The sequence below is a fragment of the Podarcis cretensis genome (assembly GCF_951804945.1).
Source record: "Podarcis cretensis genome assembly, chromosome: 7".
NCBI lineage: Eukaryota > Metazoa > Chordata > Lepidosauria > Squamata > Lacertidae > Podarcis > Podarcis cretensis.
This window is the reverse complement of record NC_137176.1, coordinates 78,355,285-78,369,156: the sequence shown is the minus strand read 5'-3', so window position 1 is coordinate 78,369,156 and position 13,872 is coordinate 78,355,285. Positions and strand designations below refer to the sequence as shown.

At 44.5% G+C, this 13,872-nt stretch overlaps 1 protein-coding gene across 5 annotated transcripts in view; it reads right to left on the bottom strand.

The window, feature by feature from the left end:
- COL14A1 (collagen type XIV alpha 1 chain) overlaps positions 1-13,872 on the bottom strand; it is a 138,201-nt gene that overhangs the window by 37,417 nt on the left and 86,912 nt on the right. For all 5 annotated transcript variants that reach the window (XM_079984087.1, XM_079984088.1, XM_079984085.1 and 2 more), the window contains 6 exons: positions 11,928-12,066; positions 7,427-7,569; positions 7,004-7,113; positions 6,615-6,773; positions 1,172-1,249; positions 955-1,041 (listed from right to left, as the gene is read on the bottom strand). In XM_079984087.1, the coding sequence (XP_079840213.1) occupies positions 955-1,041; positions 1,172-1,249; positions 6,615-6,773; positions 7,004-7,113; positions 7,427-7,569; positions 11,928-12,066 (716 nt within the window). The remainder of the gene's footprint in view (positions 1-954; positions 1,042-1,171; positions 1,250-6,614; positions 6,774-7,003; positions 7,114-7,426; positions 7,570-11,927; positions 12,067-13,872) is intronic.

The following is a 13,872-nucleotide window of genomic DNA, read 5'->3' as shown; positions in this document are numbered from 1 at the left end:
ACATTTTTTTCCTTTATTTCCCCCCCAAAAGCAGGTCGGGGAAACCGAAGCAGGTCAAGGAACAGCGGGATGGCGGCACTGCGCCTCCCTGCTGTCCCCCGAGCTTGTGGAGCCGGCCAATGTCTGCCCGGCGCGAGGGGCGCTCTGCTTCAGGGCGCCTTGCCCCCCGGGCGGCAGGCTGCTATCCGCAGCATGGGGAGCCCTGCGGGGAACTCCTGCAGGGCTCCCCACGCTGCGGATGTCTGTCTGGCGCGCGGGGCTCTCTGCTTCAGGGTGTTTTGCGCGCCGGGTGGCAGGCTGCTATCCGCAGTGTGGGAACTCCCGCAGGGCTGCTTAGGCTGCGGATGTGTTCCCGAAGCGCCGGGCGCTCTGCTTTCAGCGCGCCCGGTGCTCCGGGAAGCAAGCTGCTATCTGCAGGGCTGCCTAAGCTGCGGGTGTCTTCCTGAAGCCTGGAGAGCGAGAGGGGTGCGCACCAACCCATCTCGCTCTCCAAACTTCAGCGAAAGCCTGCATTTGCCCCATAGGACGCACCCAGATTTCACCTTCATTTTTAGAGGGGGAAATGTGCGTCCTATAGGGTGAAAAATACGGTAATTCGTTCTGGAGGTCCGTTCTTAACCTGAAACTGTTCTTAACCTGAGGTACCACTTTAGCTAATGGGGCCTCCCGCTGCCACCGCCGCACAATTTCTGTTCTCATCCTGAGGTAAAGTTCTTAACCCAAGGTACTATTTTTGGGTTAGTGGAGTCTGTAACCTGAAGCATCTGTAACCCGAGGTACCACTGTACTCAAAACATACTCAAAGCATCAGACCTTTCTTGGTTCAAATAAGTGCATGTTCAACTTTGTCAAGCATGAGATCAAACATGACATGCTGGTCCATGGCAGAGAACCAAAGCAAATACATTATTATTATTATTATTATTATTATTATTATTATTATTAAAACCTTACTGGTGGTCCAGGGGGTCCATTAGCTCCCTTGCTGACTTCAGAACAGGAGCAAGAATGAGGTAGGGCAGGGCAGCTTTCTTCATCCCTCTGGTGAGAAAAAGAAGGCCCTGTCATGGCTGGTTCGGTAGATTCCAAATTAGGCATTAATCTGCATCAATCTTAAATTAAATTAGAACCACATGTCACCAAACAGAAGTTTTAAAAAGCGAGAGCTTACCAAAGCTGGAAGTTCACAACATTTATCTCTGTTGGCCCATGAAGTGGTGCAGACGATGTCAAACATCTGCAGCTGGAACTGGTTTGGAAAAAGGGGAAATATAACATAAGATGTAGCCGCTTCAGAGGATCAGCGAAGGAGAGCCATCTCAAACAATAAAGGAATTGCCTTAGATTGCAGGATGGGGAGGGACCCTCCTGCCTACAGACCTAATTTGGTCTTCCTCACTTGCAGAGGCGTAGCAAGGTGAGGTGGTACCCGGTGCAGAAATTTTGTCACGCACCACCCCGTCTGTGACTCCCAAACCTACAGCAAGCCAGGGGAAGGAAGGGAGCTTTGCCACTGCTTGCTGTAGGCTTGGGAATCACAGGCAGGGGGCTGAATGTCACCCCCCCCAGGATGACACCCAATGCTGCCCACACCCCCTTGCTCCGCCCCTGCTCACTTGACCCACAAGGCTGTTTTGGCCGAGGCACATGCATCTGACCTCATATGTGATGTCAGACATGGAGCAGGTGGAGACATGTCTGGGCCAAAGGCACTTGCACAAGGCAATACAAGCACGATAAAGGTCTTGACAACCAGCTGATCCTTGGTGCGTCCATGGTCCTTTACAAGCCTCAACGATCAGCTGATTGCTCAGTTTGCAAAGCATGGAGCTATGCAGCTGCTGGCACAGATAAGGTAAAGGTAAAGGGACCTTTGACCATTAGGTCCAGTCATGGCCGACTCTGGGATTGCGGTGCTCATCTCGCTTTACTGGCCAAGGGAGCCGGCGTACAGCTTCCGGGTCATGTGGCCAGCATGACTAAGCCACTTCTGGCAAACCAGAGCAGCGCACAGAAACGCTGTTTATCTTCCCGCCAGAGTAGTACCTATTTATCTACTTGCACTTTAACATGCTTTCGAATTGCTAGGTTGGTAGGAGCAGGGACTGAGCAACGGGAGCTCCCCCTGTCGCAGGGATTCGAACCTGCCGACCTTCTGATCGGCAAGTCCTAGGCTCTGTGGTTTAACCCACAGCGCCACCCGCGTCCCTGTTGGCATAGATGCTTGGCTTTTAATAGTGTAGTGGTTTTGACTTGAAGCAATGCTTGCTCATCTGTACTGTACATTTAAAGGGGTATCATACCAGATTGAGCAGTCGTGGCTTCTCCCCCAAAGTATCCTGGAAACTAGTTTGTTAAGGCTGTGGCAAGATGTTAGGAGACCCCTGTTCTTCTCAGAGACCCACAATTCCCAGAAGGGTTTAGCAATCAATCCTTCTTCCCAAGGAACTTTTAACGTACTCCTTCTTGCTTTATGGCAGCTTCTTGTGTATAGGATTGCTTCCACAAGATCCTTACATTTCACATATTATAATATTTTTACAAACTTAATAAAAAGAGTGAATTTTAAAACTAGTATTTAGAAATATGTTCTATGTAAATCCTGTGTGTGTGTGTGTGTGTGTGTGCGCGCGCGCACGCGCTCGCGCTTAGGGGAATCACAGACTAAACATGATAAATTATTTTTTTACATCTTTTCAGCTGTTTCACATAATACGCCTCTTGTTGATACTTCTGGGTGCTCACAGGAATTCATCCCATCACAACAAATGAAAATGATATGCCCTTATTTCCTTATTGTATTTATTTATTTCACAACACTTTTATACTTCTTGTTTGTAATAAAAATCTCAAAGTGGGTTTCTTCTGTTTCATGGGTTAGTATTAATCAGACTAAGGATGCAATGTGATATTGCATTATTTTTTTTAGTAAATTACCAAGAAACAGTGGTTTGAATTGATTTATTACATTGATGCTGAAACCGGCTGAATCAGCCATTCTTCTGACTTTAAACTGTGACCTGGGTTGCTCTTTCTTATTCCAGCTGAGTGGCTAAACAAAGGTTTCTTTGTTTCTGAGGCATTTACTCTTGGACATTTACATTTAAACTTCACGTGGTCAAGATTCAGATGCAGACAAATCCATAGAAATCTGTGAAGGATTGGACCGAACAGCACTAAAACTCATGTGTGTGATTTGGACAGAATAAACAAACAGCCTCTCTAGGGTGCTTTAAGGAACACAACATAAATGCAAAAAATATACTGTCCTAATTTGCTGGTGTCCACATGCAAGCTCTTGCATGTGCATAAGCAGGCACATTCATGGAAGGGAGAGGAAAGAGCTCTACCTGAAGATGCAGAGAGGTCCTCTTCAAAGAATATAAATAGGGAAGCCTTTTTGTGGTCAGAATATGTTCGTGTGAGCATCACAGTCTGCACATATGCAGGGATCAGTTGTCTGGGGTGCTCTTTGAACTTGATAAGTTGATTTAAATATCACAAGGCCTAGCCATCATTGTTGTTGTTGTTTAGTCGTTTAGTTGTGTTTGACTCTTTGTGACCCCATGGACCAAAGCATGCCAGGCACTCCTGTTTTCCATGCCTCCCGCAGTTTGGCCAAACTCATGCTGGTAGCTTTGAGAACACTGTCCAACCATCTCGTCCTCTGTCGTCCCCTTCTCCTTGTGCCCTCCATCTTTCCCAACATCAGGGTCTTTTCCAGGGAGTCTTCTCTTCTCATGAGGTGGCCAAAGTATTGGAGCCTCAGCTTCAGGATCTGTCCTTCCAGTGAGCACTCAGGGCTGATTTCCTTCAGAATGGATAGGTTGGATCTTCTTGCAGGCCATGGGACTCTCAAGAGTCTCCTCCAGACCATAATTCAAAAGCATCAATTCTTCGGAGATCAGCCTTCTTTATTACTGAATATTGATGCTGCTTTGAAAGCATTGCAGTAGATTACAGCAAGTTTGAAGACGTTGGAGCTGCTGGAGTGCTATTTATTTTGATTAACAATGATTTCCGCTGCATTTCTCCATAGTAAGATAGTTCCTAATTTGTAATCAAGGTGCCAGGCATAGTTGAGAAAGCCACTTCCGACCTCAGGAGGAGGTGGTGTTGCGGGCTCCTGCCCCCAACACTCGCGCGGAGGCTGGGTCCCAGCCCTGCGCGATCTGGGGAATCCTCTGCTGCGTCATCTCCCTGGCCAGCCAATTGGCTGGCTTGGGGGTGTGTGGCTTGCCGCATCTAAGGCAAGCGTAGCAGAGGAGCTTCCTCTTTGCCGCCGAAAAGGCACTAGACATCCCCCTGGCTCAGAGAAGACATGAGCACATCTGGGGGTTTACCTGCCTGAACCATAGAAAGCATTAAACCTTTGGATCCTTGAATTTGCATCATACAACACAGGCTTTATTAATGTTTAGGATAACATTGTAACTGATGTAACTGAGTGTACATTACGGAGCTGTGTTTCGAAATGCATGCATGCGGACTTACATAACCACCAACCAATTCACTTGAAGGCAACCAGCATTTTTCTGTGGGTGTAGATTTTGCTATGTCATTTATCTTTCATACAGTTCTGATTCTCTTTAACAAAAGCCATCATTTCTTTCTTTTTCTTTCTACAAAAGGCCCTTTAACTGCAACCTTTTATAAGTTCATCTTTGTCTTTTGCTGTTGGAATGTAGTCACAAAGGTTGTTTTGTTCAATTGTTCTGTGAGGCCTGATGTATTCATTCCCATATTTAAGCCTGAGGCCTGAAAGCATTTCCTCTTCTTCTTCTTCTTCTTCTTCTTCTTCTTCTAGCATAATTTTGGGATAAATATTCCTGACAGGATCACACTTCAAAACAACCTTGACAGATTAGAGAACTGGGCCAAAACAAAGAAGATGAATTTTAACAGGGAGAAATGTAAAGTATTGCACTTGGGCAAAAAAAAAAATGAGAGGCACAAATACAAGATGGGTGACACCTGGCTTGAGAGCAGTACATGTGAAAAGGATCTGGGAGTCTTGGTTGACCACAAACTTGACATGAGCCAACAGTGTGACGCGGCAGCTAAAAAAGCCAATGCAATTCTGGGCTGCATCAATGGGAGTATAGCATCAAGATCAAGGGAAGTAATAGTGCCACTGTATTCTGCTCTGGTCAGACCTCACCTGGAGTACTGTGTCCAGTTCTGGGCACCACAGTTCAAGAAGGACACCGACAAACTGGAACGTGTCCAGAGGAGGGCAACCAAAATGGTCAAAGGCCTGGAAGCGATGCCTTATGAGGAACGGCTAAGGGAGCTGGGCATGTTTAACCTGGAGAAGAGGAGGTTAAGGGGTGATATGATAGCCATGTTCAAATATATAAAAGGATGTCACCTAGAGGAGGGAGAAAGGTTGTTTTCTGCTGCTCCAGAGAAGCGGACACGGAGCAATGGTTCCAAACTACAAGAAAGAAGATTCCACCTAAACATTAGGAAGAACTTCCTGACAGTAAGAGCTGTTCGACAGTGGAATTTGCTGCCAAGGAGTGTGGTGGAGTCTCTTCTTTGGAGGTCTTTAAGCAGAGGCTTGACAACCATATGTCAGGAGTGCTCTGATGGTGTTTCCTGCTTGGCAGGGGGTTGGACTCGATGGCCCTTGTGGTCTCTTCCAACTCTATGATTCTATGATTCCTTCAGAATGGATAGGCTTGATCTTCTTGCAGTCTACGGGACTCTCAAGAGTCTCCTCCAGCACCATAATTCAAAAGCATCAATTCTTCAGCGAACAGCCTTCTTCATGGTCCAGCTCTCACTTCCATACATCACTACTGGGAAAACCATAGCTTTAACAATACGGACCTTTGTTGGTAAGGTGATGTCTCTGCTTTTTAAGGTGCTGTCTAGGTTTGTCATTGCTTTTCTCCCAAGAAGCAGGTGTCTTTTAATTTCGTGACTGCTGTCACCATCTGCAGTGATCATGGAGCCCAAGAAAGTAAAATCTCTCACTGCCTCCATTTCTTCCCCTTCTATTTGCCAGGAAGTGATGGGACCAGTGGCCATGATCTTAGTTTTTTTGATGTTGAGCACCAGTGATTGACATCGCCATTCTGGGCATTGCGCTCAAGCAAGTGGTTGCCACACAACTCCAGAAACAATTAGATGGGACTAGTTTTCTAGATCCACCTTGATTAGGTTTCACCTTTGGTTGGGGGGGGATGGAAATGGTCCCAAGTGATGACTTTCACCGGGACAGGGAGAGCATAACCCTTAACATGCAAAGGATGATTGTTTTAGATTCTCAGCAGCTCCCATTATCACTGTCCAAGGTGCCCTTCTGGCGAAACTATTCAATGTGGGTGTTGTAGGCATCAATGTATCCAGGCATGGGATCATCCCTAGCATGTTAAGAACTTATTAAAAAGAGTTTTCCTGATACCCAAGGCAGATATTTAAATCTTCTCACTGTCAGCTTTCTATATGAGCCAGAATTTCTCAGGCAAACATTTCTTTAAATAACCAAACAGCAGCTTTTTTTCTCATTAAACGCATTACATCATGAACATTATATTAATATGGCAACCCTTTTAAAAAAAGAAAATGCTCTCTTTTAGCTCAAAACACCAAGCTGCTTCACTTACTGGTGCAGAGTTGTCCCTTGGCCCTCTCGATCGAACCATTCTTCCCAGTACCTCTATCCCATCAGAAGAAATATTGCCTGCTGCATTGATCATCTTCTCACCCACTTGTTTGCAATCAATCACAACTTTAGCTGTAGTTTTGCTGATGACAACATGCAACTGAGGGAAGAAAATTATGTGTTTAACACCAAAAAAATGAAAAGAAAGAAAGCCCAGGAAAGTACATATAGTTTTTTAATAAAATCAACAACAGATACACCTCCTAATTCCCCATTTTAGCACTACTTTCGGTAGAGACAAAGCGAAACCAGAAAAAAAGTATTCAGAATATTATCACTTCTTTTTACACAATCACATCCTTTCCCCCCAAATGTCTCAACAATTCTCACCTTATGGAAACTTCCATAAAATATTTTCTTTATATCAGGTCCTTCAAAAGTGACAGTCTGGAATTCACCTTTGTAGTCGTAATTGAAGAAAGTCAATGTTTTGCCACCATCTGTGGAGTGTGAGACAGAAAATGTTTCAGAGATATATGCTTACAGTGTTTTTTAAAGAAGGAACATCAACTTAGATACCTTCGAGTAATTTATTTTCTTTAAAGGCTTCATCAAAATGATAAAATAGAAAATAGAAATAGGTTCTCATAAAAGGGTGTGGGAACAATGTACAGGGGTACAAGTTATAACTTTATTTTGGGGTGTGGCAGGGAATTCAGTAATGGCTTTCTTTGTCTCCTTGAATGGGAAGGCAGAATATAAACAAACCAAATCAATCAATCAAGGTCCGAGATAAAGACACAATGAACATACTATCCAAAATAACTCCAACCAGTGGCTCATATTCTTCATTCAGAATCTCCCAGAGAGCAAACGGTTCCTCGGGCGTTTCAGGGAGTATACGGAAGAGAAACGTAATGGTATAATCTGAAGGAAGTCCCTCTGGGTGTAGATATCTGTAAAAGGAAAATAAGGCTCCAGAAACTGATGTCCTCACAGGAAATGGGGTCCTGAAAGCACACCTCCGCCCCACGCCCCAGTCGTAATTGCTTCTATCTTCTTGAATTAGCACTTCTGAGGTAAAAGGAAAGAACCAAAGAGCACTAATTTCAAACTGCTGCTTTTTTTACTGTTAGGTTTGTTGCTAATTTTTGTGGTTTATATCTTTTATTTGAAAGTCACCTTATGTATGATTTTATTATATGACGATGCATGCATGCATACATACATACATACATATGCATACACTCAACATGTACATTACCAAAAAGCAAACATAGTTCTCAATGCATTTGTGATATGCCCCTTCGCTGATCATTGGATGACAAAACCAGAAGGTTATGGAAAAGAAGACTGGTGCAGATAGGAAGTCTACTCGACTGAGTTTAGAAAGTAGTACAATGCTCTCACTGGCCTCATTCCAAAACGTTTAAACTGGGGAGCCTACGGTATTCTCAGTTTTACATATAACCACCTATTTCTCCTTTAAAACTTTTAATTAAATGACCTGGAGGTCTGGTTACAGTAGACTTCCCTATTCTAGTTAAGCTGCCCTTAAGCTGTTAGAAGATGAGTGGCCGACTGCCGCAAACTTTTTTATAATTATATTTCTGATGTCATTTCACACATCTTGAAACTGACATGCAGAAAAGAGTCTAACCACATTGCAGCCTTCAGACTTGCTCCCGTGGGGCAATTTCATCTCTTCAGGATGACTCCAGAGGAAGTGGTTTGAGGAGGGCAGCCAAGAAGAGATGCTTAATGCCTTTGCTGAAGCGAAGCCTATGATACAGTAACCACATTTCATAGGATTTCATTTCCTCCTCCAGTTACTTGACAGAGACCAACCAGAGAGTTACTGTGAGAGCTATCCACCTTGTGCACAACCCAAGACTCAACACCACTTAAGCAAATAAAACATCAAGCACAGTGTTGCGTCCCAGGTAGCATTTGCCGCTGTAGGGTTGAATTTGAACCTGTTGTGTTTCTCTGCAAGCACTGGAACACAGAATCTGAATTTCAGCGCAACTAAGCTGCACACGCCTAATCAGGTATGGCCCAAACTCAGTGGCAGTAATTTGTTCTCGCATGAATAAAGCAATCTTTTGTCTTGCTCTTACCTCAGAGGTTCAGAGGATCTTTCAAGAACATGTTTTTTAACAATGAATTAAACATATAAGACAGGGGGAAAGGCATCTTGTGAATGGAATAAAGACATTTCTTACTGTCTTTAACTCTCAGCTTGGGGAAGGCTGAAATAAGTGCTGTGTGTGCAGTGCCGACCTGTTTCGTTCCGGCTAAGCATGACTTACATTTGAAAAACAACATGGCATGCTCTACAGAAGGGATGGGGAAATATTTTCAGCTTGAGGGGCACATTTCCTTGTGAGAAACTTTCCAAGATCTGTTTGCCGGTAGTGTGGGGGATCAGAGGCAAAAGTGGGCAAAGCCAAAGCTAATAATAATAATAATAATAATAATAATAATAATAATAATAATATTTATTTATATCCCGCCCTCCCCAGCCGAAGCCGGGCTCAGAGCGGCTAACAACAGTAAAATGATAAAACATTCTAAAATCATTTCATTATAAAATTAATTCCAATCAAATTAATGGCAACCATTGGGCTAGAGTTCTGTGAGGATTGCCAAAGGAGGGGGTCAGGCTGTGCCCTGGCCAAAGGCCTGGTGGAACAGCTCTGTCTTGCAGGTCCTGCAGAAAGATGTCAAGTCCCGCAGGGCCCTAGTCTCTTGTGACAGAGCGTTCCACCAGATCGGGGCCACGGCCAAAAAAGCCCTGGCTCTGGTTGAGGCCAGCCTAACCTCCCTGTGGCATGGGACCCAGGCCTGACTCGTAACCTTTGTACACTAGGCTACATTTCTGTCACACGAAAGCCAGAGCTTTCTAAACCCCAAAACACACACGCCATCTCCATCCAGGCCATCAAGGGGAATTATCACAATCACATCAAGTCAAGAAAAAGGAGCCACGCGAGGAGGGCGCAGAGCAAGATCTGTAAAGGGTGGGGCCTGAGGAGAGGGAGGGTGGCCTGGGGAGCAGGTTTGTCCTAGGGAGAGTTCTGAAGCTCAGATGGAAAGACCTGAAAGGCCACATTTGTCCTAAGGTTCTCCACCAATGCAAGTGGTCTTGGGCAGGATTCACCTAACAAGCCTTGTCTGTGGTAAAGATTTCTGCTTGTGGAGAAAAACAACCCTGCAAGGACTTTTGCGGGGAGTGGATGGTCGTGGAGCATGCCCATTGTCCTTGCTGGGACAGGATAATACTATTATTACTACTGCTACTAATTTATTTGTACCCTGCCCATCTGGCTGGGTTTCGCAACAGAACATTAAAAACACGATAAAACATCAGTCATTAAAACTTTCCTAAACAGGGCTGCCTTCAGATGTCTTCTAAGAGTCAGATAGTTGTTTATTTCCTTGACATCTGATGGGAGGGCATTCCACAGAGTGGGTGCCACTACCGAGAAGGCCCTCTGCCTGGTTCCCTGTAACCTCACTTCATGCAGGGAGGGAACCGCCAGAAGGCCCTTGGAGCTGGACCTCAGTGTCCGGGCTGAAAGACAGAGTGGAGATGCTCCTTCAGGTATACTGGGCCGAGGCCATTTAGGGCTTTAAAGGTCAACACCAGCACTTTGAATTGTGCTCGCAAACATACTGGGAGCCAATGTAGGTCTTTCAGCCACATTGGGATACAGCTTCCTCCCATATGTCTCCTGCATCCCCTGAAATTGGCTTGGGTGTGGGAGCAGGAGAACACAGAGAACAGTGAACAGGGGGAGAGGGGGGATATTCCATCTGGCAAGCACAAATCATTGTGCAGACAGAATAATTGGAAGTGTGCCATGTTGAACCCACCCTGTAAGTTCCCACTTCTTCCAGCACTGAATGCCACGTTACATTCTGTGCTCTCTCACAAGCCTTGCCTTTTCTAATCACCACCATTTTCAGAATCCACACATGGGTTGAGTTAGCTTTATCTCTCCACTTAAGCAGCGTGTTTCCCTTCCCAAGTTAAATCCTGCTCTTGGACTCAACTTTCTCTGAAACTCAATATGCTCCTCTCTCGTGTTTTCAGCACTCAACCCTAATGCCAGAGTGTAACATATGACGAGGGGTTTTAATGAATACAGATATATATATATATATATATATATATATATATATATATAAAGGGGCAAGCACGTTGGTTTGGCCAAGGTAAAGATTAATACTGGTAACATTCCAGAGGCAGTCTGGGCAGACTTGCGTTACAGTAGAGATGCTCACTGTAAATGTTTGGAAGGAGGGTTCTGCCCACGACTTCTTCTTGGGAAGCAAGCAAAAGCTTGGTTCAAGAATAATAATACTATAGCTAGATGCCCTAATTCAGACAGCTTCGAGAACAGTGCTACTCACAGACCTTCCACTCGACCCCTTCCCCTGCCAATCAAATGACTGACAGGAGGCAGGAATGTGACATCTGGAGAACTAAGGAAATCCCCACTCGCCAGTAGTGGGGAGGGATTGTGCCTCCCAAGCCGATTTTGGAATTGGGATACTTATTTCATAATCAACCAGGTACACTGGGAGTGGGGAGAATTCCATAGATCTAGAGAAACTTGCACATGTGATGGGGGAAATTCTGCACATGGAAACATATTCTGTTGTGCAGAAGATCTTGCACTTGATTGTGCTCAAAGATGATAAATCTGGGAAAAACTGAGCATGTGAGTAAGTAACACACAAATAAGTAACTCACTGCTATTCTGCATTTTCCTGAACTGCAAGGTGCTGCAGTTTCTTCATTTCCTCTCCCCAAAAACACCGTCCTGTTTGCTTAGTGAGATTGCTTCATTTGCATCCATAAAAACCCTCACCTTTTCACCAGTGAAAACATTTACTGCCATGCCCCCAAATAACTTGAAACCTTTGCTATTTTTTGTAATGGTTAAATACCATACAGAGCTTCTGAGACAGGCCCAAAATAGATATTTTGCTACCTGAGGCAGAAACTCAAATGTCACTCTCTGTTACTCCAGAGGGTCTTCCAATCATTCAGAGCAGATTTTGGGGGTGCACAGTGAGGCTGCAGAGGGAGGAGAGGAATCAAAAGCCCCATGGGATCTCACTCACAATTTGTCACCCAAAATCTGAGCTTGAGGTGGATATCCTGTCTTGCCTAAAGGTAGGGCCCGCTCTTACAAATCCAGTATTCAGATGCAGATTTAGAAAATGTTGCTATGGTTTAGCTTCCATGAGCTTTGGCTATAATTACACCAACATATTTTAAGAATACATCTAGAGTTCATACTTGGTTGGCTGGGAAACCAAAGCATCCTTATGCAGTCTGTAGCAGGAGTAGGCATTAAATGTTCCAGGCTCCATAGAAACCCCTTCCACAGTTGCAAACTCTTTTTCCACCAAACCAAACATCTCCATCATTTTGAATCCTGAAAAACATAAGACGTGTCACTGACTTCTCTTAATGTGGCTTGGGAGTGAAAATGACTAAAGATTTATACCACCGCTAAGTTTACTAGCATGGGCACATTTCCCTGGGAACTTTCATACCACAAAACCCTATAAAATAATGTAAGAAGGTGGTCGTCAACTTGCTCAAGTGTCACATGTTTTAATGGTGCTTGAAAGGAAAAGTGGAAAAGGTTGTTAGCTAAAAGCGACTGGAAAATGGAGTTGCCTGGTGCTGAGTCAGGCCATTGCTTCAAGTAGCCCAGTACTGAATTCTCCTCCAACTGAAAGCTGCTGAACAAAATGGCAGGAAATGTAGGCGGCGGTGGCATCCATCTGTCTAGAGAGACAATGGAGTGTGCCTCCAGGGGATGAAGTCAAACCACTGCATTAGAAGCACTGAAGTGACTTTCTAAGGTATATTTGTCTGGGCAGCATGTATGGAGGTCCAAAGGGAGGCGAGCAATACATTTGGCACCAGCTTGGCTTAAGGAGTTGCTGGAAGGAGGCGTACAAGGCATCTGACAGGAATTAAACCTTTTTAAATACAAAGCATGAGCTCTAGAGAATGCATATTTATTTATACTGCTGTAAGTTGAGCAGCAGCAGCAGAAAACCCATGGAAAAAAATAGATTCACAATAGAACCATTATGGTCTTTCAGAGCTCGGGTTCTTCAATGGGGTTTGTGCATAAGAGGCCAGCTTGGCCTCGAGAATGAAGTATTTAGGTTGGAGACTTTGTTCCAAGGTCCTTAGTCTTCCCAAACTCTCCTGTGTGACCTTGATCAATCATTGACTGCATTCGGTGTAATGATAAACTATAGTTTATTGGTAAAGGAATGAGTCTCATGCTCACATTCTCTCCCTTCCCTGCTCCTGCAGTGTAGCTCTAAAAAGGTTGGAAGATTTCGGTTCCGTCTTCAGTTAGCCCCAGTTTAGTATTACATCTGAACCCTGACTGTGACTACTGTTGACTATGATTTATTGTTGGCTTCAGAGTTGGCTTGTTTCAGCAAACTATAGTTAAAACTAACCACCAGTTTGATCAGTATTGGACACGGTGCTAAATTGCAACTAGTCAAACGTAGAAGCAAAAGCTTCTGATCTCCTCAAGCCCTTGCCAAAGGGGAATAGAGGAGAACATGAGCCCAAGGTTTGCCCAGACACGTTCAGGCAACCATCAGCCATAAATCATTACTTCCAATGAAGCTGCTGTCTCTTATTATCTGAGCCCAGCAGTAATTTCCTAACTAGATTGGTTGCAAGCTGAAGTCCTGTAGTGTGTGTGTGTGTGTGTGTGTGCGTGCGTGTGTGTGTGTGATGCCATGAATGATTGACACGGCCCTGGCAGAGTGTGCCAGACAGTCTCATTATGTGACTACCCCTTTTAACAGTTGAACAATAAACCTTTCCAGAGCAGTAGTATTTTTAATGTATTTTTAATTTGTTGTTGGAAGCTGACCAGAGTGGCTGGGGAAACCCAGCCAGATAGGCGGGGTATAAATAATAAATTATTATTAAATTTGAGCTGAATCCTAGAACAAAAGGATCCAGAATGCAGCAGTCTGATTGGTCTGGAGGAGCCACCCAATCGAGCTCCAGGTGGAAGTGAATCAGTGACCTGATTGGCCTGCAGGAGCAGCCTGGAATTAGCCAATCATGCGGGGCCCATTGTGTAAGTAATGTATATATAGCTCGTATATTTCAAAAATTTTAGTAGTAGGCATGTCAGTTAGGGAAGGATCTGCAAATGAGAAATATAATCCTTTAAACAATTAACAGAAGA